Genomic DNA, 27,637 nt, shown 5'->3' with positions numbered 1-27,637 from the left:
GGCATATATCACATTGGTGGATGTGCAGGTGAACGAGCCCCTGATAGTGTGGCTGATGTTGTTAGGCCCTGTGATGGTGTCCCCTGAATAGATATGTGGGCACAGTTGGCAACGGGCTTTGTTGCAAGGATAGGTTCCTGGGCTAGTGGTTCTGTTGTGTGGTATGTGGTTGTTGGTGAGTATTCGCTTCAGGTTGGGCTCTACTTGATGATCACTTTAGATAAGCTGTTGGCAGCGGGGGAGTGGGGTGGGAGGAAGTTTTGTTTCATGGTCTCTGTGTGTATATAATGTCTTCTGCAGTTTCCACGATATGCTATGCATCCGATGAAGTGAGCTGTAGCTCACGAAAGCTCATGCTCAAATAAACTGGTTAGTCTCTAAGGTGCCACAAGTACTCCTTTTCTTTTTACGAATACAGACTAACACGGCTGTTACTCTGAAACCTATTATTTACAGAGTTATTATTGTCTGGTTCAATGGCTCTCAGCACCCACAATCTACAAATTGTTCCTGCACCCCTGCCATCATTTTGAATATTTTGGCTTTGCAACTGTTGGGCATAGTCTATCTTAACTAAAGCCTGGTCACCATGAAATTTCTGAACTACAAACTCTTGTCCATTCTGAAATGAAACTTAACACTCCTTTTTCCTTCACAGGGGCACAATATTTTTGGTTAATTCTTTACGGGCCTTATTCATAGCCCATTGATGTTAATGGGAAGTCATTGTCTACAATGAGGTTTGGAACAGGCCCTAAATCATGCCCCAATTTCAGCTTCAAAAATTTGCACCATCTCCCAGTTTTGTATCCACTCTAATTTTATAGGTTTACTCAAAGTACTGTCGTGCAGTATCCACTACATTTATAAGCCACTCTGGCTTTCCACACTAACATAACAGCCACCGCCAGAGCAAAATTTTACCACACATGTGACATAATGTACTACTGGGGTCTAATCCTATTCCCATTGAAATCAATAGCAAAATTCCCATTGATTTCAGTGGGAGCAAGACTGAGCCCTAAATGCTCAGAGCTTTACAACTGCTGAAAATTAACAATTATGTATGTTATTGATTGGTTAATGCAATGTACATAGTATGTAACTCCGTATTCCACTCTTTTTGCCTCTGATTGACTGTATGTAGATCATTCATATATATGTATAACATACTATTCACCTGTGCACAGAGACCAAAATATTGCTCTATCTGAAGAAAATTTCAGTTTACTTAGCCTAACAAGAAATTTAACATGAAATTAGAGAGAGTCTTCAAAAAATTGTGGGAAAAATTTTGCACTCAGTTACACTCATGCAACTTCACTGGCACTGATAATAGTGCGGGGGGAGAGGGGAGGCAGGGTAGATTTTGACCTACGTTTTTTCACATGATTCTACAAGTAAACTCACACAGCCAAATCCTGCAATTCTCTTCAGGCAAAATGTCCATTGAATGTAATAGGACTTTTGGCTTAGTGAGAACTAAAGTTTTTCGCTCATAGTGCATACCATCATTATCATATGAGAAAGATCCAACCAAAATAACATTACCTGTGATAACATCATGTCGGATCCCTTTTACTGAAATTCTGGCATTTTTTATTGGGTTACCAAATTTATCAGACACAATTCCCTTTATCCCACGGTGTACCTAACAAAGAAAGGACACGTTACACCAAATGGTAATATTTTTGTGCCTGCTCATCTTTTCCTGCAAGAAAGCCTATAGGAAGAGGAAGTGTAAGAATCTGTAGGGGGTACTGAGTTGCTGCCACCTCAACACCAACACAAAGGCATAGGCTAGGCTCTTGCAGGAGGACCTTGTGAGGCTGGGCTTAGCAGGAAGCACCGCCCAGCAGGACCTGAGTGGCAGCTCCTCACAGCCCACTGATTGGTTGGCACCAGTACTTAAGCCAGGAAGCCATGACAGGAAGCTGTCTGAGCAACAATACAGACTGCCTGCCTCTGCTTCAGACCCTGTGTGCAAGAGACCCCAGATTCTGCCTTCTGATTCTGCCTGTCTCCTAGGTCTGACTCTTGGTTTGCCCTCTGGCCTGTCTTGGACTCTGGCCTTCTAGTACCTGACCTGGACTGACTCCTGCTCTGACCATTAGGTCTGACTGCCCATGTTCTGGTTGTGACAGGAAGCAATCCTCATGAGATTCTCCTCAAAATGAGTCACCATCCTTCTCATTGAGAAGGGTAGTTTGCCTTCTAGGGTAACAACTTAGAGGCCTATGCACAATCTCAGATCATTCTCCACACTCATGAATCGCCAACCTACGAACAATTCTCTATGGAGTCTGGGGGCAAAGGGAGATGTGGAAGCAAATCATCCCCCTTTGATGATGGTGGAATGTGATCTATGCATGGAGGGTCCCGCCTGTATATAGATCATGGGTGCATGACCATATAACCATTATATTCAACTAATATTTTAAAATGTATGACTTAAATTCAACACAGAAAATAAATTTAGAGTTAAAGTTTTGAAAAATGACCTGATACTCCCTATGTAAAGGAAAAACACACTTTCATAAACTATGGAGTAAATGAGGCCAATTTACACAAGGAACTGACCCTCTAATCTACTAACTGCATTTACTACAAGGAAAAATGCAGCATTAAAGGATATATAGAATAACTAAATAACTAATAACTAACAGTCAAACAGCATGCTGACATCTTGACAGTGCAACCAATTAATGCAGCTCACTGCTATGAATAATATTTGCATAAGAAAATCAGAGGCATTAAAACTTTTTGAAATAATAATAAACAAACAAATATTTTTCAGTTATGTAGTACCTCATATTCAAGGATCTCAAAGTGTAAACTGTAAACTGTGAGTTAATTAGCTGAACCCATCAGCAATCTTATGAGGCAGGCAGGCATTATTACTATGCGAAAATCTCTCCCTGTCAGAAAGAACAGTGATGGAAATACTAGAACAATGACAGACATTAATAAAAAAAAACCCTGATGTGAATATTTATATTTGAGAGAGAGAGAGAGAGAGAGAGAGAGAGAGAGAGAGAGACACTAGAGCAGCAAACTTGGACTTCAGGGTTGTTATTGTGTTGCACAACATGGCCATTCAGAATGTCATGATAATAATGGGTATAGGACTCTGAGGGCTTGTCTCCACTTACTGTTGATTGACACTGTGGCAACTGATCCATCGGGGGTCAATTTAGCGGGTCTAATGAAGACCCGCTAAATTGACCACAGATTGCTCTCCTGTTGACTCCGTTACTCCACCGGAACAAGAAGAGTAAGGGGAATCGATGGGAGAGCATCTCACATCAACATAGCATAGTGTGGACCCCACGATAAGTAGATCTAAGCTACATTGACTTGAGTTACGCTACTAACGTAACTCAAATTGCGTAGCTTAGATAGACTTTCCCCCGTAGTGTAGACCTGCCCTGCACAGGATCCTACTGCTTGAGCTAAAGGGAAATACCCCTATCTGCTAGCAAGACAAAGCTGGTGACACACAGCAGACCAGTGTTAATTCCATGCACAAGATGCCAAACATGCCGATACAAAATTGCCAGTTCATAACAATCCGAGCTGGTGAAAAAGTGGGGAGAAAATCATTTTTTTAGCATTTTAGTCATTTTTTTTCTTCAGGCTTCACAAATGGACAGGTATTTATTTATTCAAAATTTTCACAAATATTTATTAAAAAATTCAATTTCAAAATTCTTTTTCTGATTTTTTTCATTTTTGGGGGTTTTCTGTTTTGTAGGTTTCCTCTTTTCCCCTCCTTTTTCTCCTCTTTTCCCTTTCCCCTTCATTTTTTCTTCTTTTCTCTTCTTTTTTCCCCTTATTTTGCCTCAGGAAAACAGGAAAACAAATAAACAATGAAAAAAAGATTAAATTTTGTTTTCCAATAGAATTAAAAAAATGGAAATTTAAAAAAAATAATTAACATATCCAATTTTTTTAAAAGGCCATTTTTTTTGGATGAAAAGTTTTGTAATCTAAAAATGTTGACCCGTTCTAATTACAGCACACACTTATTTATGACCAGATTCTGCTGCTCCTACTCATGTTGAGCACTATCTTATTCTTTACATAGTTTAACTTATTTGAATGGGACTACTCAAGGTGTGAGGTACTACTGAACAGAAGGAACCAGAAAGGGACAGAATTATTATAGCAGGTTGGTGCAGTTTTCTTTCCAGTCATCCTGCAGCATGAAAGTATGGAAAATCTTAAATTAGCATGAGGTGTAAAAATTGTGGACCTTTCTCTCCACTAATTTGCACCCTTATCATTCACATTCTTGTAAAGTGAATGGAAAACACTTCCAAATCAGAAGGACGGAATTTCACTTTCTGAAGAGCTGTAAATTCTCTATACAGGGTACAAGGAAGAAGAGAATCTGTCCCATAATTCAGCAATTCTATTTCAACTTTGCTTTGCTGGATTTAGGTCAGAATCTGTTTTAAGTCCCATTTCTGAGATCTTTTTCTGACATGACTTCAATAATTACTAGGCAGTGCAGGTAAGAGTGACAGAATTGGGCCCTTAATTACTTTATTGTTATTGGGTTTATTTTGCTGCCATGAATACAGCCCTGATCATGTACCCTTACAGTCAATGGGAGTTTTGTAACTGCTTTCAATAGGAGATGTATTAGCGCATAGAAATCTATGTATAACTTTTGCTAGTTAAACTAAGTAGATTTATGCACACACGAAATAATCTGGTAAATATCAGAATGAGAAAAGTTTGAATTGGTTATGGCAGACTTAATCCTTATCAGGAGTAATTCAGTCAATCTTATCTAGAGAGTTTTCGCTTACTGTTCTGCATTTGCTCAAAAGGCTTTTCCAGCATAGACTTCTACAGTATCTCACACTATAAAAATCTTTACATCTTGAAGGCTTCAAGTGCAATATATATGGATTTAATCCAGTCCCATTTGGACTCACTAAAACTCATTTTCATCAGACAGCTGTAAAATGAAATGAGTTTGGTGGTCTGGATTGTAGTCTTTATCGAATGATGATACTTACCACAAGTAGCAAGAGGTTGCTTAAAAAGGCCATAAAAAAAAAGCTAACACACTCCTAACAACTTTAAATTACTACATAGTCTATCAATATAAGGCATGACAGAAAGCTGATCTGCTAATGGCTGAGAGAAAGATGTCTGCCTTGGGTCTCTGTGATCAGTTACCTATTATTAGTGAGGCAATTGTTATTGCTGAGTGAACCCACATAAATTTGGTTCGGTTGCTCCTCCACAAGTTCAGGGGCCAGACCTTTATCCTAACAGCTTTTGTTCAGAAACTGAGCTGAAATATTATAGGAACAGGATTTCCAATGAATGTTTCAGTATTTCTTTGGTCCAGCTGGGGCAAAAACAAAACTTAAAAGGTCTCTGTTACGGAACAGTGGAACTTGAGACCAAAAACATGGAATCAGAGAAGAATGTAAAAGTGAAAAATTACCTAAACTTTATGGAAATTTAAACTAAGTTTGGTTTAGTTCTTTGAGAGAGAGGTTGAGTCTTATTTTTCTGAATGAGTTGGTCTGTCTCTAGTATTGGATTTTGAAGAGTTGATTCATAAACCCACCCAAACTATTTACAGACATTCCTACGGTCCTATTTTGTGTTGTACTTAAGCTCATCTCAATCTTCAACCCACCCACATGTGAGTTAGGGAAATAATATCCACATTCTTAGACAGCCAAACTGAGGGATAGAGACTGGTGTGGAAATATCTGAAGATCAAATGCTGTCATAAGCATCCACAATGGGAAAAAAATAAACAATGGAATCCCACCAAAGAATGGACATGAAAAGCCACAAGAACTAAAGGAATGTAAATAAAAATAGGGCTCTACCATTTCCATAAAAGTCAGAAGGGCTTCTTTGTTTTCATGCCAGGCTGAATACAGTTCCTCCTCCAAAGGAAACTTTTCACATCCCAGCTCCAAGGTGATTTCAAAACAGTTTGTGTGAAGGTAATTAAAATCTGCCATACCTAAATTAATAGAAAGGGAAAAGGGAAGATTATGAACAATCCATGTCACATTTAATTAGAACTATGCTGCTGCAATTAGTTGATTACCAAATGCAGCCCTGTGGACAAGGATGTATATGTTGTGTAGAATGAATGCATCTACCATATGCATAGGATTTGGGATCTTTGGAGCTTTACAAGCATTATTTTAAACTAAGTTAACTAATTAATGCTCACAACACCTCTTTTAGATGGGTAAGTACTATTATTATTAAAACTCATTTACATTTGTGGAAGCTAAGGCAGAGGAATGGGAGTTGTGTATGATCAGCTTTATACCATAAGGTACTGCCCAAGGTCACAGGGAAATCAAGGTCGGAGCTGGGTTTAGAACTCTGGAATTGACTTCCAGGCCTGTGGTCAGAGAATGAGACTTGTTCTTGGACTCGGGAATAATCTCTTTGCTGTCTTATGGTTTCTACTTCATTTTATTACACCATCTAGCAAAGGTACCATACCCTGTCAGCAGGTCCTTTGGTGGCAGCAAACCTCTAAGAGAAGCTAACATCATGAGAACCTTGTGCCTCTGTAGGGAAGGTCATGGCATTATTATGTACTAAAATGTTAATCATAGATAACAGGTACAATTTTCAAAAGCACCCCATTTTCAAAAGTTATTAATCACTTAGGAGTCTAAGTCACTTTTGAAAATAGGATGTAGGTGCTTTTGAAAATTTTACCCAAATATCAAAAATTGAACAAGCCTGAAAAACCAAATAATGCTAATGATAAAATAGCATTGGAAACTTGAACACCAATGAATTGGTTGTGACAGTTGTGGCATTTTTGCTTATCACAACTACTACTAATAATCAATTATAGTTTAGTCAATATGGATTAAAACACTAGCACACTTCAAATCCGTAATGTAAAATATATAAAATTCTGCATTATGAATCTGAAGTCCAAATTCATGCTGCTGTTGAGGCATTAACGTTTCATTCCTATCTGCTAGAAAATTTCAGATTTTAACACCAGAACAGCATTTCATAAATATACAATGCCAAATTCATCCCATGCATAACTCCATTGATTTCACCGGAGTTACGTCAGGGATGAATTTGGCCTGCTCTATTTGAATATAGACTTTGCCATTTAAATCCTCTAAAGACATTTTTGTGCACTGGGGGAAGGGCCTGATCCAAAGCCCACTGAAATTAATGAGTCTTTCCATTGAGTTCAGTTGGCCTTGGATCAGGCCCTTACTTGTCTCTCTTAAGGGTCTTACTCGGGTTTTGCTTCACATGACATAATGGCAAAGAGATTTACCTCCAGTAAAGCTGTACCACTGAGCACCATTTATAATTCCTCCTCGTTTTACGAAGTTTCCACCACAACGAGCTTCTGATTTGTCTGAGATGATTGGATGTGCACTTGCATATGCTTTAGCCAGCAATCTGAACATCTGAAATGAATGATTTTGAAATATATTTACTTCTTCTCTGAACTGTAAGCACGTCTTCCATTTATCTTCACATTACTGAGATCCACTCCAGTACTAGCTGTTCCTGCTCGCCAGATGGTGTCCTCTAGACTTATGTGCACAGAGGGAACCTCTATACAAAGGTATCCCTCTTAGATAAAATTTATAAAAGTTCCTGAGTCACCTAGGAGTCTAAATGCTGAGACCTAGGCTCCTAAGTCACCTAGGTGCTTTAAAAAAATCCATTATCTGCAATGCAATTACAAAGGATTCTATATAGTGGAGCCACTTTTACCCTGGTCTCTACTCACCTGTGATTTCAGGAATAAATAACAATAGTAACTTGTTTTCACTTTATCAAAGGTGCCAAGTGCTTTGGGGTCTAAACAGTTTTTTCACAATGCCTATAACTTGAGGTAACTAATGCAAGTTACAGGCCTCCTTATTTCTCCCGGCATAAACAAAAATTGTTTATAACACCTCTAGCTTAGTGTCATTAATACTAGGTTGCTTGTATGCCTCTAACAGAGACTGAAAAGTGTTACAGAGAGACACTTAGCAGTGCATGTGACCAGGTAGAAGATTCTGATGGTAAAGAGTCTGCCTGAGGGAACTCAGCCAATGCTATAGGCCCAGAAAGAGCATATGTGCCATCATGATTAAGAAGTGGAGACAGTAAGTCTAGGAGTACATGTGATTTCTGAGTCAAGAGCCAGTCTGCAGCTTGGAGGGAGACTGCAAGAAGAGGACAGGCTGCAGCAAGGAAAGAAGAGGTTAGCCTGCAGTTTACAGGGGACGTTTTCTGTGACCTTTCATGCTAAGTGAGGGGGAGTCCATTGGCCCCGTGGGTGAGAACTTGAGGCTTGATTCACAAAGGTACTTAGGTGCCTAACTGACTCATTAGGTGCCTAAGTCTAACATTTAGGCACCACTGACATTTTCAAAATGAATTCTCAGGTACAGCCTAACTCTGAAGGTTCCTGCCAGTAGACATGTGCAACGCCACATAAGTCCTGCTGTCACCCACAGCTAATGAGCTGCTGGGATCCCTAGCACAAGCTGCATCCCATTAGGAGTCTCAAGCTAGGGGTTCTTCTGCCTGCCTTGCCTGTGGGGACCAATCCATTAGGTGTCCTCTGACCACCTAATGCAAGTCTGAGAATTCCACTGGGTGGCAGAGTGCCTTGGAGTCAGGTGTTACAATGCTTAAAGTCCCTTTGTGAATATAGGGATCCTTGTCCTTAATTAAATGAACAATGGGGACAGCAGGCAAATCAGGGGAAATGCAGGCTTCAGAAGCCTGTCCCTAGTCTCTGTTTGTCAGAGGCAGGAAATGGGCGACAGGGGATGGCTCACTTGATGATTACCTGTTCTGTACATTCCCTCTGAAGCACCTGGCATTGGCCACTGCTGGAAAATAGAGTAGTGGGCTAGATGGACCTTTGGTCTGACCCAGTATGACCATTCTTATGTTCTTATGTCCACTAAACCACTAAAAGGAATTGGGTTTCACAGTGACTAGGGCAGAAGAAAGTAATTGTCCTGGTTTAACATCTCAGAGGTCATTGCTTGGGACAAAAACCCAAGAACATTCCAATCACTGGCAAACAGAAAGCCAAGCAGGGGACTGAAGTGAGAGATCATATCTGGAAAAATGTGGGACCTTAGAGGTCCAGACAAGGACTTTTAATGTATTCAGAATAATATCGTTATCCACAAGGTTCAGAGTGGGATTTTCAAAAGCTCTCAGCACTGACCTGTCTTCACCCATTGAAAAGAGAGTTTTACCACTGCCTTCAATAGAAGCAGAGTCAAGTGAACACTGAACATTTCTGAAAATCTCACCCTCGATACCTCATTGGGGCCAAACTGAGTGAGCGAAGGGTTTGGATTTGTTGTTTGTTAGTATTTCTGCTGACAGTGTATCAGTGTTGGCAAAGGGACAAGCTAGCTAATTGTTGAATGAAGACAAATGAGTATTCATGTAAAATTTGAAGTCCATCTCATTGTTTCTGAGTCAGAGGAGATGGAAAACTACCCCCATTTCAACATCTCAGACAAAATGTTTTTGAGTTTCCCTCAAGCTTAACCGTGATTTGTTGCCACTCTGTGCACCTTCCCAGATAGTTAAATCTCCTTCATAGTTCAAGGCTCTGTTGGAAGAAAATAGCCAATAATTAAATACATTTACAAACAATATTTGTGGATAGTTTGGGATCCAATCCTGATCCTACTAACTTCTACTAAGGGAGTTATGGGTTCAATCCTGCTCCTACTGATGTCAATGAGAGATTTGGGGTACATTTTTTAGAAGTGCCTAAGGGGTTGTTTACACTGCCTGGCTGGTGGCTGCCTTGTTGGTGGCTCCTACCCTGCGCCGGGCTCAGCTGCTAGTCCCGGCTGGACTGGGGAGGATGAGACTTCCTCTTCCCCTGCATGGCATCTGGGGCCAGGTCAGACCCACCTCCAGATTTTCCCCCCAGTTGCAGGAAACTTTCCCCCAATGCCCCATTTCCTGCACCTGTCGCTCCTCAACTGCAGGGGGACAGATCTATGTGCGGGGAGCTGGTCCCCCATCCACCCACCCCTGTCCATCCTGACCCCCTCATACCCAGACCCTCCCACCAAGTCTCAGCCCCCTTACACACTCCCAGTGAGTACCCCCCAATGAGTCCCTCTCCCCCTGCAGCTGTACCACCCCGACAAGCCACCTGGATCCCCACCCCACCAGCCCCAACCAAATCCACTTGGATCCCCACCCAACTGAGCCCCACTCCCCCAGTATCTGGACCCCCCCCGAGCCCCTCACACCTAGACACCCCCCACTGAGCTCTATCCCCCACCACATCCAGACTCCCTCCTGCTGAGTCCCAACCACCTTCACCTGGACCCTCCTGCAGAGTTCCATTACCATTGCACCCAGAACCCCCGCAACAAGCCCCTGTGCCTCCAGATCCCCCCTGCACCCAGATTGCCCCACACAGAACCCTCTCAACCCACACCTGGATCCCCCCACGCTAAGCCCCTCCACACCTGGATCCTGCCTTGCTGAGCCTGCCTGCCCACACCCGCTGCACCTAGCATGGAGGGGCAGGGCCCTGGGGTGTTTCTGGGGGAGACCCGGTCCTTGCGCTGTGTCCGGGTTGGGTGCAGCCTCACTGCTGAGTCTGTGTCCCGGGGTGGGAGCTGCACAGTGATCTCCCCGCTCTGTGTAGCCAGTGGTCTGTGCTCCCCACTGCCATGCTGGAGCCTCCACATTTATTTGACAAATAAGATTTGAAGAATTTTGCAGAATTTTAAAATATTGGGCTCAGAATGCCCAATATGCCCAATGCGCAAATTTTGGGGGGCAGAATGCCCTCAGGAGTAACGAGCTAATCTGGCCGCTAGGGATAAACCAGACACAGCAGTGTCCCACATCCCCAACACCAGTGGAACCAGGAAGGGGTAACATAGGGGCCAGAATGCCACCAGAGAATATATTGACATAGGTGGGAGTATCACTGGCTATTTAAGTCTGTTTTAAGTACACTTTGACACATTGACTCAGCCCAAAAACAATTCAGCAGGCTGGAGAACCTGAGCCTTCAAGGTTAGCTTCAGCAGTGCTGTGGTGCTTTACTTTTTGCTGCAACCAAGGATGCAAATTTGCCCTCTTCCTCCTTGCCCAGGTGAATTCCACTGGGTCAGCAGTCAGAACAGAGGTTACAGCTAACAGAACAGCAGCTAAAACAGAGCAACAATATTTCAGGCTGCAGGTCCCCAGACAACAGCAGCTGCAGATGAGATTAGTTAAATGCAGGTCACTTAACAGGTGTGGTTTTATAACTCTAACATTTACAGGGATACTGCTAACATTGCTAGACCCACCATTGCTACAAGCACTGGAAAAGTTATAAGGTTAAAAGAGGCGGGCGGGGAGGAGAGTACATGTTGATCTCCCTCCAATTAAAATAATCTTTTAAAGTCAATTTGAGAGGAAACACTGCTTTGGTGCCCCATATTTAAATGAGGCTCCAGGTGCACAGTCCCTCACAGAGAAAGGGCACAATGATTACTGTAAGATTCAGGGGGCCTGATTCTCCTCTCCACCACGCAAGTGTGAGTCAGGAATATCTCTGGAGCAGTCTGTGGAGTCCCATAGCTGGAGAGCTGGTATGTGAGGAGAAGGAAGCTCACAAACATAAAGTCACAGACAACTGTTTATTTATTTATTTGGGGGGGGGGGGGGAGTTGAAATATTTCACTACAGCAAGTATTGGTCAATAGGGACCTGACGCTGTTCCTCTGCACAGCAAGGAAAAACCCCTCTGCCATGTACATTGGTCAAACTGGACAGTCTCTACGTAAAAGAATAAATGGACACAAATCAAATGTCAAGAATTATAACATTCATAAACCAGTCGGAGAACACTTCAATCTCTCTGGTCACGTGATTACTGACATGAAAGTTGCGATATTACAACAAAAAAACTTCAAATCCAGACTCCAGCGAGAGACTGCTGAATTGGAATTCATTTGCAAATTGGATACAATTAACTTAGGCTTGAATAGAGATTGGGAGTGGCTAAGTCATTATGCAAGGTAACCTATTTCCCCTTGTTTTTTCCTACCCCCCCCCCCAGACGTTCTTGTTAAACCCTGGATTTGTGCTGGAAATGGCCCACCTTGATTATCATACACATTGTAAGGAGAGTGGTCACTTTAGATAAGCTATTACAAACAGGAGAGTGGGTTTGGGGGGGGGAAGAAAACCTGGATTTGTGCTGGAAATGGGCCAGCTTGATTATCATACACATTGTAAGGAGAGCGATCACTTTAGATAAGCTATTACCAGCAGGAGAGTGGGGTGGGGGGGTATTTTTTCATGCTTTGTGTGTATAAAAAGATCTTCTACACTTTCCACAGTATGCATCCGATGAAGTGAGCTGTAGCTCACGAAAACTTATGCTCAAATAAATTGGTTAGTCTCTAAGGTGCCACAAATACTCCTTTTCTTTTTGCGAATACAGACTAACACGGCTGTTACTCTGAAGCTCGAGCCCAGACATCTACACAGCAGTGAAACAGCCCCCCAGCCCGAGCCTGAGTCGGCTGGCACAGACCAGCCATGGGTGTCTAGCTGCTGTGTAGACATACAGTATCCTCAGAGGCCCATGTCGTCACTGGAAGTTGAAAAAAACAGTTCCAATGCAGAAGGCATTCAGCACCTGAGCATTGTTAAAGGGCTGTGACATCATTGTTCACGTGTAATGAATGGTACCTTACTCCACAGAGCAGTCCCTCACTGACAAAGAAAACAAGGCAGAGCACTAAACATCTGAGTGGTGATTTTACAATTCCAGTCACTAAAACCTCAGCTCTTTTCTGTTCTCCAGTGACTTTTCTGAGGCTAACTGTGCTCACCCTTGATTGAAAGCAATTCACAGAACATGCAGCTGTGTGCTAAGTTAGGAACCTTTATCACAGATCAGTGGTTTAACATAGGGGATTTTTTTGGCTTTTTCTCTAAGTTCACTAGCTGTAAACCATCTGCTCCTTACCAGATAAAGAATGGATTTCCCCCTCTTCTTCATAACGTCCTGTAGTTTGCATTACCATTCAGTAAATCTATTTGTGACATGCTATGTGCTTCTCACTGTTCAGCATCCCTACTTTGTGTGGCTTCCCCTGCTAAGTATATCACTGAGTATCCAAACAGCAGACTTTATGCAGCTCACAACAAGACACTTAATACCAGTTTCCTAACTGCAGATCCCTGGTGCCCAGCCTGCATAAGGAATCAACCCAGTCCTGTACTCCTCAACACAAGGGTTTGTGCATCACACTAAGGAAAAGTGATTTCTTTGCTTCTCTGCAGCATTTGTTTGCTAAAGAAAGTGGTGTTTTTTAAGAAGGCCAGGGATTTCTGACATGTCACAAAAGCTTCTCATTACTTGTGTCAAGGATTAGTTTTAGGAAATAAAAAAAGAAGTAGAGAAGAGGGCTGAAAATTGTGCAGCATATTGAAAGCTCCCAAAATGAAGAATACTCCAAATCAGAGACCGGAAGGACAAATATTCACTATTTCGTCTTAACCTGGAATAACTATTACAATATTGCCCCCTTCTGGCATCATTTATTTTCTTCGGTTTAAATGAAGATAAGAACTGTATGTTCAGATCCTGTTCCTTGTGAAGCCAGTGGGAGTTAGATTGGACCCTTAACTCCTTAAATATTAAGGGGCAGATTCTCTGTTCCCCTACACCTGGTGGAGTTATTTACACTAATGCAAAGCGGGTGCAAAATGCTACCAAATCAGAACTGTATATATGTAAATGGCTCTAGAAGGTGCAGGAAAGTGGACAGTCAGGCCCTCATGTGTTGTCACTGAAATGTTACATTTATTGGTTTGGCTACAGGAAATAAACTTTCCTATGAGTAGATTTGTAAATAGTTTAACTTTCCAAGTCTTATTCTTTCCTCCCTCTGTCTGACAATAGGAGCACTCAGCATTAGCACAACGCTGGTCCCTTAGAAGCCAATGTTCAAACTCCCACTGATTTCACTGGGGCCATGTTTACACTATGGGTCCTACAGCGACAGCGGCAGCTCTGGTGCTGTAGCGCCGTAATGTAGACACTTCCTATATTGATGGACGGGGTTTTTCCTTCAGTGTAGGTAATCCACCGCCCCAAGCAGCAGTAGCTAGGTCAATGGAAGAATTCTTCCATCAGTCAAACGACATCTAGACCAGGTGTTAGGTCGCCTTCACTCTGGCACTCAGGGGAATGAATTTTTCATACCTGGGCAATGTGAATAGGTTTACCTAAATTTGAAGTGTAACCAGGCCTGAGACTGACGTTAGACAAACACCAAGCGCTTTTGCAATTCCCACCCCTAGAGTGTAATGATTGCAGAATTACATTCACCCTTTCATGACATATTTAGAGATATTGTTGCAAGTCTGGCATTCAAAAAATCCACATCAGCTCAGAGTTAAAAGGATTGGTTCCAAGGAGTTCCATATCTGGAGTTGTACTCGTTTATGTAGCCATCTGAAAGAAGTATTACCTTCTCATCAGGTGTAGGGGAGAACATTTTCTCTTCTAGTGGATGCCTTGAGAAGTCATAGGGATAGGTAACAACTAATTCACCTCCATGGAGACTGGCAGACAATACAAATGGTATAGCCCTCATCCACTTCATAACTGCTTTTGTCTCCGGTGCTACCTGAAGAGTGGAAAGAAAAATCACTTGAATGAACATTCTGTTTAGCATGGATTCACTTAAAATAATTTGGGGCCAGCATGACTCTTCTCATAGAAACACCTGCAGATAGGAGTGTGGTGGGGAAGAAAACTGTGTGTGATTCCCCAGATGTCCCATTAGGGGATGGAGTGGTGGTTGTTTGTCCCATGTAACAAGCATGGAATTTGGACCCCAAAATCCAGGACCAGAAAAATTGTTATAACAAAATGGAAAGTCAGACTCACAATTCCTAGTCACCCAGACCCCAGAGGCAATTGCCATTTTTGGAAAAAGCATCACAACATGGAGAAAACATGGACTATATTTTTGTTCTGTGTTTATACAGTAACTAGCACAAGGGAGGACTGGGGTTCCTAGGCGCTATACTAATACAAATAAATAATAATAAGATGTGATTTGAACTAAAATTCAGATTGCAACAAGATTAAGAGCCATAATAGTGGTCACATTTTAATGAAAATGTAACATGTTGCTTTCAAAATTTTCCCTGGACAAGCTGGAACTCAAGTGCAAAATCCTAGTGTTCACCACTTGTTGAAAGACAACGTAGAAAACAACTTTACATTGGCTCTTGTAAGATAATTAAGGATATGATTTAGTCACTGAAGTCACAGATTCCATGACTTTTCCGGACGTCTGTGACTTCTTTGGTTTTATCTGTCAGTGGCTGTCGCCAGGACCGGAGCCGTGGCTGGAACCGGGGCTGTGCGCCCCTGCCCTTCGGCTTCAGCAGAGGCTGGTTCTGTTCGCCCATGCCCTGTGGCTTGGGCTGGTGCTGTGTGTCTCCCCTTCCCCCATGGCCGTGAGGCTTGGGCTGTCAGTCCCTACTCCCTGGGGCTCCAGCTGTAATTCCTTCCCTGCCAGCCCTCCGTCCTGGTTATTTTTAGGAAAAGTCACAGACAGGTCACGGGTTCCTGTGAATTTTTGTTTATTGCCCGTGACTTGTCTGTGACTTTTCCTAAAAATAACCGTGACAAAATCTTAACCTTAAAGATCCTCTGATCTGTACATCTGACAATAGACGGAGAAGCGTCTCCATATCCATGTTATGCACTGGTATAGCCATGCGTTGCTTGCAAAAGAGTTCAGTGTGTTGAATCTAAGCCATAGGATTCTTCATGTTGCCATTTCATGCTATGAAGTAAACAGTTTCCTCTTGAGGGACTTATCTGGCCTCAGTAGTTACTGAGGAATAATTTCATTCAGGGCTACATTATAATTAGCTACTCCTTAAATGCAACAGTGACACCTGGTGGCCAGTTAGGGTAAGCCTCGAAATACAGCTGTCAGAGAGTTGTTAGTTTTACGGAGGAATTCTCCTTCCATTTGCACCCTTGTGGGGTCATTGACAGCTGTGCAATGTGAGTGCAAAGTGGCTGTAAAATGCTACCAAATGAGAACAGCAGTGTGTTTGCACAAATATCAAAGACTACACGAGGTGTAAAGCGAAGGAGGGTCAGGATCTTACTTTGGGCCCAGCCGTGCATGGATCTATGCAGGGCTGCTAAAGCCCTCTGTCACCTCATGCTTAAATACCATCAGCTATCAGAAAATAATCAAGGTTGGAGGACGACCATCCCTTGGTCAGCTGGTCACTTGCATGAGTGACTTCCCGAGTGCCCCCCGTAAATATTGCAGGAAATGCGTTGGCAGTTCAGTAAAAGCAAGTGGCATTCTTATCCAGGTGGCGTAGACACCACTGTGGAATACTGTTACTCCATTTAATGTGTAGTAAGTGCTGGGTAACTGAGGAAGGCAGCTATAGCAGCATTAGGCTTTATATCCACTGTAGACTAGCCATTGGTATGGGTGCTTATAACATTTTTGTTTAGCAGGGCTGCCATTTCATTTACAAGAGGGCAGTATGCACACACACACTAACCAGTGCAGAACAACCTGAAAACACCTTTTCTGGTGATAAAGCCAGGGCAACGGTTTCACAGGACCCATATGAATGGTCCTTTATATTGATGCCAGTTGTTGATTAGGGCTCTTCCGCAGAGCATGTAGCCATTGGCAGAGAGTGGGGCTTCATTTATTTTGTGTCAGTAGTTTGCCAGGTTGCACTTGCGGTATGTCAGGGTGCCCGGCTCAGATGAAAATACTGGATGAATTGTCATCAGTTAGATCCCTCCAACATCTGGCTGTCAGCTGGCTTGAAAACACTAAGAAAAGTCACTAAAGCCGAAATCTGAAAAGATATTTAGGGGTTGGGATGCTCAGTGTTGCAACACCTAAGTGATTTAGTAGCTGTTTTCAAGAGTGATTTAAGCACCTTGGTGCCTAAATCCCATCAACTTCCAATGGGATTTTGGTTCCTAACAGCATAAATCCCGTTTGAAAATGAAATTTAAGCTCCTAAATCAGCACTGCAATGCTGAGTGCCGCAACACCTAAATACCTTTAAAAATCTGGGTCTACGTGTAACAAAAGCTACAGTGCTGGCTCTAGGCAGCTGCAGTGAGAAGTCTGTCTGAATGTTCACAGTGTAGTGCACATGTATCAAAACAGTCAGGGTGTATTTTTTGTAAGGCACTGTGTAAAAATTTATTAGTGGAGATTTTATAGGCCCTGGACACTGTGGGACAGGTGGCTATGTGGTAAGAACTGGGGAAGGGATAGTGGTGGTCAGAATAACAACACTCCAGGAATCACACATTATTTTTACTTCATTGTTGTTAGCATTTAGCTGGTAGAAGTATTGTGGGGCTGGCAATTAAGTACAAAACTAAAAGAAAAAAATTAAGTTGGTTCCTGTCTGATCTATGGTTTGGAAATGGGTGTTACAGTGATGGAAGAAAAGAAGATACAGCTAATAGAAAGGAGAATGGCAGGCGAGCAGAGGACAGACAGAGTGCTCATGGAAGATATTAAGGGGAAGATGAACTTGGAACTCTTAATGATAGAGAGGCTGGAGAGCACACTTTTGAGGTTGGATGGACATGTGATCAGAATGATCAGCAAAGAAAGCCTGGGAGGAAGAGGACAGCAAGAAAGGGCGTGGACGACTGACGATACGATGGGAAGACACTGTCAAGAGAAGTTTGAAGAGAAAAGGATTGGAACGCCAAGACCTATGAATCTGTGTTAAGGACCAGAAGGAGTAGTGAAGAATTGTGGGCACCTCCGACCCTGTGTAAACAGGAAAAGGAGTAGGGAAGTGAAGTATTGTTAGCATTTAGGAACATGAGTTACAGGACCTGGCATGGCAAATTCTTCTGTAGTTTATCATCATTTGAGATAACTGAAGTTCTACATCCTGGTTATTAGCTATGCTCCAGTTTCCAATACACAAAAAGCCATTAGTACCTTTGCATACATTTGCATGCCAGTATCACTAAAAACTATAGTATTACAGGTGAGCCCAGAGAGAAAGACATGCTAGGAGTGGCAGACAGGATGGAAAAGATCATCCCCTTCCTTCCCCCACAATTGACTCAGGGTTTTAAAGTGAACCCAATGCTACTGATTCCCATGAAAAAGGAAGCAAAGAGGTCCTTTATCAGGAAGTTATCATTATAATAATTCATTTGTAGCATTGCCGTAGCACAAAGGATCCCTAGTAATGGACTAAGATAAAATTGTGTTAGGCAAAAAGATGATCCCTGCCCCCAAAGAATTAAGACAAGAGATAACAGGTGGAGACAGTCAGACTGGGGAATACAAAGGAACAATGAGACAATATTTGTCAGCATGTCAGGCACACTGGCTGCCTAACCATTGTCAAGTTTGTTAATACGGCAATTCCCCCATATGTTCAAGAGCATGAGAGGATTTTACTTACGGCTCAGAAGAAGGGAGACCATTTGAAAAGCCCTGGGGAGTTGAGCGCCATGGGTAAAGGACACTAGAGAAGTCTTTCAGGCACACACAGGTACACACATACCAAAGGTGGGGGAGAGAAAATTGCCTCAGGAAGTTTTGTGAGAATGAACTCGGGGAGTCTCAGAGGAAGGCTCCCTTATGGGTTTGCAGTGAGAGTGGGCTTTCCACAGGGAATCTGAGACCTGACTCCATGGATCCCATGGAATTAGTAAGAAAAATCAGCCTTCTGGGCTGATTCCTGGGCCTCCTTCCCAAGCCTTGGCTCCCTTTAACTCCATCCCTTCTCAGAAGCAGAAACTGCAGACAATTTAATACAGCCTGGAGAAGCACTGATGCCCTCATGGGTTTCCTCTTGGGATCAGCTGGATGGCCAATGGACCATGCTGTGGCAATTCCTATGCTTCTCCGTTCTGTCAGTGCCCACACAAGAGCACTTCTGTAGGCTGTTGAGTAACAGGGAAGCCTGCTGCAGAGGGGGCTCAATTCCTCTTCTCTGGTTTCAGCACACAAAACTGTCTGCTCCTTTGCTCCTCTCTGCAGCAGTGAATAGGCACCAACACAGACCCTGTCCTATTCTTGAGGAAATAGGTGCTCTCAGATTTCAGTAAAAGTCTTTTATTTAACTGTTATATCAATATTTTCTGGGACAAGCCCGGAATGTCCTATTCAGAGAACTTCCAAACTCAATCTCTTTCCATGTCTCTCTCTCTCACCTACTTCCTTGTTAGATACCTACATACTCCGCAAGACAGTGAGCCTGTTTGTGATGCTGGCAGACCAGATGCCAGCCCATGCCACGGTCCCCATGTCTTAACCGAATATGAACAAATACCTAGCTGAAATCAGTCTGGCTCACCTCTGTGTTAATATTATTAAAATAGGTATTAAAATTATAAGATTGTGTTTAGTATTAAGACTTTCTTGATTGCTGGTGTGTTGCTGTGTGCATTAATCTCACTTACAGCACATGTATCCTATATTGTAAGGTAATATTTAAGCATTTGGAATGTAAACTTCTGTGACATTCTAAATCACTAGACAGGAGAAAGACATTAACTAGTGTGAAGTGCTGACCTCCAAAGCTGTTACATCCTGGTCAACAAGGAAGGCCCATCAACACCACAACGACTATTGTGGGACACTGAAGAGAACAAAAGACTTTGTTTCTCTGCTCTCTCACTCCACACCCACGAAGAAGAGTTATGCAAGTTGATTCCACCCATCATCTGAGTTCACAGCTTAGAGCACATGGGGGAAAGAGAATAAAAAAACCCTAACAAGAAGGAACTATACCGCTATGACTCCTGGACTCTGCGGGCGTACAGCTTCTAAGCATAAGCAAGGGATCCCCAGCTGCTTATCGTGGGTTAGCCCTTTAGGACATATACAGCTTGTTTATTATAGAAACCTCTATTACCTTTTCAAATGTAAAAATGTGACTCGTGTGTGTGTTTTCCTGTTTTCATCTTATAAAAAACTCTATTTCCTTTTCCCTGTTAATAAATCTTTAGATAGTTTATTATAGGATTGGCTACAAGCATTGTCTTTGGTGTGAGATCTAAAGAGCAACTGACCTGGGGTAAGTGACTGGGCCTTTGGGACAGACAGTAACCTGAATATTGCTGTGATCCTTGGTGTAAGGGACCATTTATCACAAAGGTAGGCTCACCTGTGTGGCAAGACAGATTGGAGTATCCAAGGGTACTGTCTGTGACTCCATGGTTAGGCTGTTACAGTGCTTCTTGACTTTCCACTTGATAATTGGTTTAGTGAAATCTAAGTACAAAAAGCACACCTATTTTGGGGTTTGTGCCCCGTTGCCTGCCCTGAGGTTGGTATTCAACCTCTTGGGTTACTGCAGGACAACTTTACACCATTATTATTTTATTGCTGCAAATTTTGTGGAAAACAATTAGGTTTTGCACCCCATATAGCAATTTAGCTTTAAAGAAACTATATTTTTAAACCTACGTCCTTCTGGTTCAGCTCCATCAATGGTATCAGACTCTACCCTTTGACTATTCATAGATTATTTCTTTAATGTGGTTTATTAACTCACCAAAAGTCCTTTGCCTTTCAGTCACAGACAATCATTCTTAAATTATCCATTTTGCAAGAGCAATTTAACATACAATTAGAAGGGAACTAGATAATTTGGCTATAAATAGTGAATGGCCATTACCCTTTTTAAACCTGATTCCCATTTCTGTCAGTTATATCGTATTTAGCCACTGTCTCCATGGTCTGTAAAGATGAGTTCTTTTTTTTCCTTTTAGAAACAACTGGACTAGATTTCCTACAGTTTCTGCCAGCCTCCACTATAAGCCTCCAAATCCTGTATGGATCAAGCCAATTTAATTTATTTAATCTCTGATAATGTTTCTCAATTTAAACTCTGACCATTTATTACAATAATTGGTAATAACAGAGAACAAAGCTTGTTGTGAGGGCAAGGATTATGGGAAGGGAAGGGGTTTTTCTGAGTTTATGTGACTGGCAAAGAGCTAAATAGCTTGCTTTCAATTTTCCGGTCTCCATGTGGTGCTTTGGAATACCTGCATAATTACTTTAATAAGCTGGATAATAAATACTATTAAGTAAATGACAGTTGAAAGGCTGGCTTTGAAGCAGACATACTAATTCTTTTACATGCACAAAGCTGAGTTCCATAACAGCGTCCCCTCATGAAGGTAAATGGTTCATATCCCTAGCAAAATTGATGCTCATTACATCAACAACTCATGTGGCTCTTCTGTGCCCACTGCTGTAGGAGTAGGTTAACTCCGGACAGAGAGAAGATTCATGCAGTTTCGTCTCTTAGCTAAATGAAACTGTAGTTGTCAGGGAAGTTTTTTGTGTGTCTTCAAGGTCACAGGATGACAGGTTCTCTCATTCTCTCTCTACACAATACACATCGGAAGGTACTTTGTATGTTGTTGAGCTGCTTCTTACGGAGGGAACAAGTTCTCTGTGTGTTTGTGGTGTGTTAAATAGTCACTTCCTTCATGGTTAATTCCTCTGTAAAATGCAGTGAAAGGCCTGCAGTAGAATGGTTGTAGCGTCTGGTATGTTGAAACTCCTCCGTAATTTTGTGTATTTTGTTTCTGTTAAGGGCAGGTTGAGACAACAGAGGGGTTAAAATGCCAGTGGCTGCCTATGCCTTTTCTGAACTGGAGTGCTCACATTCTCTGTCACTAGGGGAGCAGAACTTGTGGCAGCAACAGTGGGAAATTTGGGACAAAAATCCTAGGGACAAATTCTGTCACCCACCCAGGCTTCTGTAGGCTACTGTGATGGCATATGGGGCTGTAAAGGCACAACAGGAGTCCGGGGGAGAATCTGACGAGTGCAGGGCACTCTGTAAGTGGCCATACACTACTCCCCACCATAAAGTCATGTTTAAGGAGCATGCCACACACATGGCAGGGGGCAACTGGGAAAAGACTAGGGGCAAGAATGTAAACATTATGCAGTGAATAGTGTTAGAGGAATTCTGGGCTGGGCCGCAGTCCATAGACAGCCTGGGCTGGGCTAAGTCAGAGTGGCCAGGAGCTGCTGCAGCTTATGCTGTTGGCTGCATCAGTCTTCGGAGCAGCCCAGAATATGAGCATAAATCTCTCTTTGTCCCCTCTCTTCCTGGGCTGAGACTTCAGTTCTGCAGCTCCTGGAAGTGTAGACAAGGCTGGAAAGATGTCCTGGTCCCTGCCTTGGAAGGCTTCCAATCTAATGTTAATGCAGAGGCATGCAGCCCAGTACAATAGCACAGCAGGGGGAAATCTTCCAAATAGGCCTGGGTAAAACTGGTGACAATTCTTCCCTGCCTTTCCCCAAGTGTGTTTGACACACATATGGCCTGTTACACAGCACACAGCTCTGGAGGCGACAGAGTCCAATGCAGAGTTCCCTAGCCAAATGGCACCAAGTTAGCTCACCAAGGCTTTGATCCTGCCAAGGGCTCTGTATAGGCAGACCCCCCCCCCCCCCCCCCGCGCCTGCTTGGAGCCCCATTCAAAATAACAAGGCTCTGTGCTGGATGCAGGGTCTGCCCACATGGAGTTATTTGCATGGTCAGGGCCAAAGACCACTTCCCAGGCCCTTCTCAGTCCTTCAGAGACATTACTCAATGCAATAACAATGCACGATTTTAAATGTAAATAATGTCAATGACTGTGCACTATTGGGATTAACAGAAAAAAAAGGTGCCCAGCTCTCAGGGCACCAGAGTTCTGCTTTGTTTGGAATCTCTCTCTCTCTCTTTCTCTCCCCCTCGTATATTATCTCTTGGGACCTCTCCTATTTGTCTCTTGGAACCTCTTTACTAGGCCTCCAACTCTGCTTCAAATGCTCTAATGCTGGAGCTGAGCGAATAATTGATTGTTTTGGTTCAGTGGCAAATCTCTGAGGGAAAAAGGTCATTTCGGGTCACCCCAAAACACCAGTTTTTCAGTTTCTCACCAAAACACAAAGATGCAAATTTAATTTCAAGTTGAATGAAATGGTCTGTTTTATTTTTGGGTGTTTTTCTGCCTTTTTGGTTTTTAGAGATTTATTATTAGTTGTTATTATTTTTTATTTTATTTTATTTTATTATTTTAAGTTAAATCTAGCTTCATTTCTAAACAAAACATCAGTTCTAAATGAAAACTCAGACATTTCACTATTTGCCATGTTTGACCCTAATTCATGAACAGTTTCAGTCTATCTGAAATTGCCTTTTGTTTGGGAGGAGGATGGGAATAAACTATTCATCAAAGAAATTTTATCTAGTTCTATCAAGGCCATTTCTTCTCTTCTGACGCTCCCTCAGTCTGTGCTCTGAGGCTTGCAGTGTGCTGTTTCACAAGCCCCCTATTTGCCATCCACCATCTCTCTTTATTAGTTCATTTGAAAGCTGAAAATCATCAAGGCCCTGATCTTACCAGCTGCTCCACACAGGGGGCTTCTATGCCTATGCAGAGCATCGAGAGAAGTCAGCTGGGCTCAGGGCTCCATCTACATGGCGTACCTTGCAGGATCAGCACATAAGCAGCACATTTCTCTCAGCTGTCACTGAAGGTGTGGGTTTCTATGGCCCCCATTACGGTAGTATCTGAGCAACACACACTCTGTAATGTATTGATTCTCACAACACCTCTGTGAGGTAGGGCAGTGCTATTATCCGCATTGTACAGATGGGGAAGTGAGGCACAAAGAGACTAAATGACTTGCCCATGGTGAAGGTTTGTGGAGAAGCAGGGACTCCCCAGAGTCCCCTGCCAGCATCGTAATTTCTGGATCATCCATCCTCTCTAGGACTTCGAACATTTGGGATTGCATGCCGGCAAACAACTGAACCAATTTCACTGAAAACCCACCCAAATGAAAACCAGGGTTGCATGGGGAATTGAAGAGAGAGCAGGAGCTCTCAGACTCAGGGCTAGTGTTTTGCCTCACACTTACAGTAGGTGATGGATTCTGTGTTTCCTCTGTTTGTAGGGAGATAAATTGCAACTGCAGCCACTGGAGCTGAGGGAAACCGCTCCCTGCCCCATGACAGGGGTATAGCCTTTGGTACACCTGTCCTGTGACTGGGGCTAGGAGCTAAAATACTCCTGAATATCACACTATTACTGTGCAAGCACATGACTTACTTAAGTTGCTGATGATTAACTTCAGGCCCAGTGCTCCTTTTGCTGCTCCCAGTACCAGGGAGGAGAGGTAACAGCTGCTTTCTCCCACCCACCTTCCAGTACTGCTGGCGGGGGGGGGGTGGGAGGGGGGGAACGAGTAGGCATTGAGATAACAGCTTCAATTACTTGAGCTGTTTGTTAAAATGTCAACTTGGTCATTTCCAAGAAATGCTGAGGATACATAACTCCCAATGAAGTCACTGTGAGCTCCATGGGGCAGGGACCAGCTTGGTGTTCTGTCTGTTCAGCACCGAGCGATGACTGGGGCTGATAGACTCTACCGCAATACAAATAATACGTTTAATAATAATAATTAATTAATAATCAAGTCAATATGAGTTGTGGGTGCTCAGCCCTTCTAAAAATCAAATTGTTTCTGTTGTACAATAGCGTATAGTTTAATTAAATACAGAAACCTGTTATTTGTCACATTTTTGTTTGCTAGTCATTTGAGGCTTTTGCCTTTTCTTCCAAGACCAGCCCATGACTTATCATGCAAATCCTATGCACATCCAACTAATCCTCCTTATAAGAATAATAATATTAAGCTCAAACAAGCATCAAGGATAACTTCGTACTGATTTTTTAAAATATTCATAATTATCTGAGCCTTTATTCAAAATATTTGATAAAAGGTCTGTAATTCATACCTTACCCTCCCAATAGGACTGTGGAATGGGGATGTGGTCTAGGCGTGCCCATCGGAGTCCGGCTCTGTTGTAAACTTCAGATGTCAAGTCAGGGAAATTTCTGTTAAGATCAAGGTTCTGAGCAGTTTGACGTCCATTAATCCATCCATTGTAACCAGCTCCCTAATAAAGAAAGAAGCCAATTAAATAGATCCAATCCTGCCTGTCTCATAATGTTTGGGGTTTTAAAAATGTTATTTGCTAATGACCAACTGGAAGTTTGAAATGCCAAAAAGGCACCGGAGATTTGTTAAAAGTGTCCAGAGAGTGGAAATAATATATTTATTTATAGAACACCCTTTATCCCAAAGGACCTCAAAAGCACATGTGAGCACCACGGATGTGACTCAGAGGTCGAACACAACAGCTCTTAAACAGGTTTAAATCAGGGCTCAGCAAACATAATAAATATTAATATTTAATTACATTTGATCTTCTAGCTGAGGAAGAAAATATATTAAACGAAAAGTTTGTATAAAATAAAAGGAGCAATTTCAATTGTCATAATTGGCTCTTGGGCATTTTGCTCAAATATTGATAGGGGCAGGCTGCTGAATGTCCAAACAGACTTTCATCTGTATCAAACCTCCAGTATGCAAGCAGGAACAATGGAAAATCTGGTCCAAATTACCTGTTAGTTTTGTTAATCTGGGCACTATAGAGCAGCCACCCATCAAATCAGATGGGAATAAAATCTGTTAGTCAACTATTGTCAAAACCCAAATCCCGCAAACCCCAGATTTTCTTTTCTCTTTTGCAGGGTAATTTTACAACATATTCACTTCATTGCAAAAAGTCTTTTACCTCTTCTGCAGCAAGTTCATACCCATCTGGGTTCAGTGAAGGCAGAAGGTGAATTCTAGTGTTGTTTATCAAAGTCTGGATCCTGGGGTTCCCAAGGAGATATTCAGAGCACAAGTATTGTGCAAGGTATATTAACAATTCTTTTCCAACAACTTCATTTCCATGCATGTTTCCAATATACTTAAATTCTGGCTTCACTGTGAAAAGATGGAGTAATGAGATGATTTGTTGTAATTCTGAGAACATTTGGATGCCTTCCCAAAGCCTTCCAACGCAGATAGCTGACAGATGAGTCAGTGAGTTTTATTTACAGTAATTTAACATGCATTTTCCTGTAAACATCATGTCAATTCCAGATCCATTTGCACCAACTTCAAGTCAGTTAACAAATTAAATATATTTTCTTTATACAATAAAGTGAACTATTTGTTAAGAATTCACAAATGTTATGAGGCAATCACTGCGGTTAATGATGAGAACAGCTAAAACTAACTGTAAATCAGAGTATTTTCAGAGGACTGCAATCAAAAACATCTAGGAAAAGAATAATTGGCTCAGACATCAGCTAGACTACACTGTGATGGGATCTATCAGGCCTTCTCTACACTCTGCTGGAGGCATGAGAGTCCTGACACTCCGTGCCCAAGGAAAATCCATCTACACCAGGTGACCAACAAGGCAGTCCTCCAGAGACGTAGAAGGGCCAGGAGGAAATATTGACCTATCAAGAGTCAGCAGGCCAATGAGGACGTTTGGCCAGCTTTTGCTTGAGGGCAGAGCTGAGTGAGACTGGGACACAGGAGGAGCACCTAAGTGCTAACCCAGAGCCCAGGCCAGGACCTGACTCTAAGTCCAGCAAGTAAGCACTTGCAGTCTGAAGGATTTTTTCTTCTTTGTTTAAAGTGGCAGACAGCCGAATCCTGAGCTGCTATTTTTTCTTTGGAAACTGATGCCCAGCTTATGGCACAGGTTACCCTGCCTCAAGCAGGTGGCCAAACTTTGCAGACCAAGATGGGGAGTGGATGTAATACAATGTGTGACACTGAAGGAGGCGCTACAGAGCCACCTTGCCTGCCACATGCACACATCACCATAGATTCTGAAACCAAGTATACAACAACAGCATGTATATAGTATTATGGCCTTGATTCTCTGTTAGACCATCCCTGTGTTTGGAGCAGGAATCAGGTTAGGGTGCAAATGTAGCTTTAAATTCTATTCTGGGGCCTATGAGGCCTCTGGTGTAAGTTAGAGTAGCCTCAGGATGCCCCTATATTATGCTCTGCGTCCCATGGTTCCCTATGGATCATGGAAACTAGAGCATAGCTGTAGTGCAGTGCATTCTAGCCAAACCCCTTCCCTGTTCCCAGTCTGCATCCTCATCTTTCTCTCTAACCATAACAAACTCTGTATGCCTGAAGTAGGGAGGAGGGATGGAGTCGAGCCTTCATACCAGCTTTACATAGGTCATGAAGGCCTCCTGCTCTGGGAGTTATTTCTGCCCTCTTAAAAGCTCTGTTATGCTGTTCAGAGTGGTGTAATTGCCTGCTAACATATCATTTTTACGATAAAACATGTTGAATTATGGTTTTATTTTAAAACATGTTTATTTTCTGGTTTGTAGGCTACCTAACCATTCCACTGGCCAATGGAACATTATAGTATTAAGGACAGTGCTACCACTGTTCCTTTAATTGGAGGTGAAAGATGGCCTAGTGGTTAGGCTTCTAACATGGGACTTGGGAGATTCAGATCCCTACTTTGCTACAGACTTCCTGTGTGACCTTTGATAACACAGGGCTCTTCAATCTATCAGAGAAAGGTATAACAAGGTTAAATGGCTGGAAGTTGAAGCTAGACAAATTCAAACTAGAAATGGGGTAAAATATTGAAGGGGGGGTAATTAACCATTGAATCAACTTACCAAGAGTGG

General features: G+C 42.5%; 1 protein-coding gene across 3 annotated transcripts in view; it reads right to left on the bottom strand.

The window, feature by feature from the left end:
* CPZ (carboxypeptidase Z) overlaps nt 1-27,637 on the bottom strand; it is a 60,622-nt gene that overhangs the window by 6,194 nt on the left and 26,791 nt on the right. For all 3 annotated transcript variants that reach the window (XM_027822484.3, XM_037898151.2, XM_043544720.1), the window contains 6 exons: nt 25,705-25,901; nt 24,862-25,023; nt 14,520-14,678; nt 7,313-7,448; nt 5,865-6,004; nt 1,552-1,651 (listed from right to left, as the gene is read on the bottom strand). In XM_027822484.3, coding sequence (XP_027678285.2) covers nt 1,552-1,651; nt 5,865-6,004; nt 7,313-7,448; nt 14,520-14,678; nt 24,862-25,023; nt 25,705-25,901 — 894 coding nt within the window. The remainder of the gene's footprint in view (nt 1-1,551; nt 1,652-5,864; nt 6,005-7,312; nt 7,449-14,519; nt 14,679-24,861; nt 25,024-25,704; nt 25,902-27,637) is intronic.

This window comes from Chelonia mydas, chromosome 4, assembly GCF_015237465.2.
Source record: "Chelonia mydas isolate rCheMyd1 chromosome 4, rCheMyd1.pri.v2, whole genome shotgun sequence".
Classification (NCBI taxonomy): Eukaryota; Metazoa; Chordata; order Testudines; family Cheloniidae; genus Chelonia; species Chelonia mydas.
Note: the sequence above shows the minus strand (reverse complement) of the source record. Positions and strands in the feature narration are given on the sequence as shown.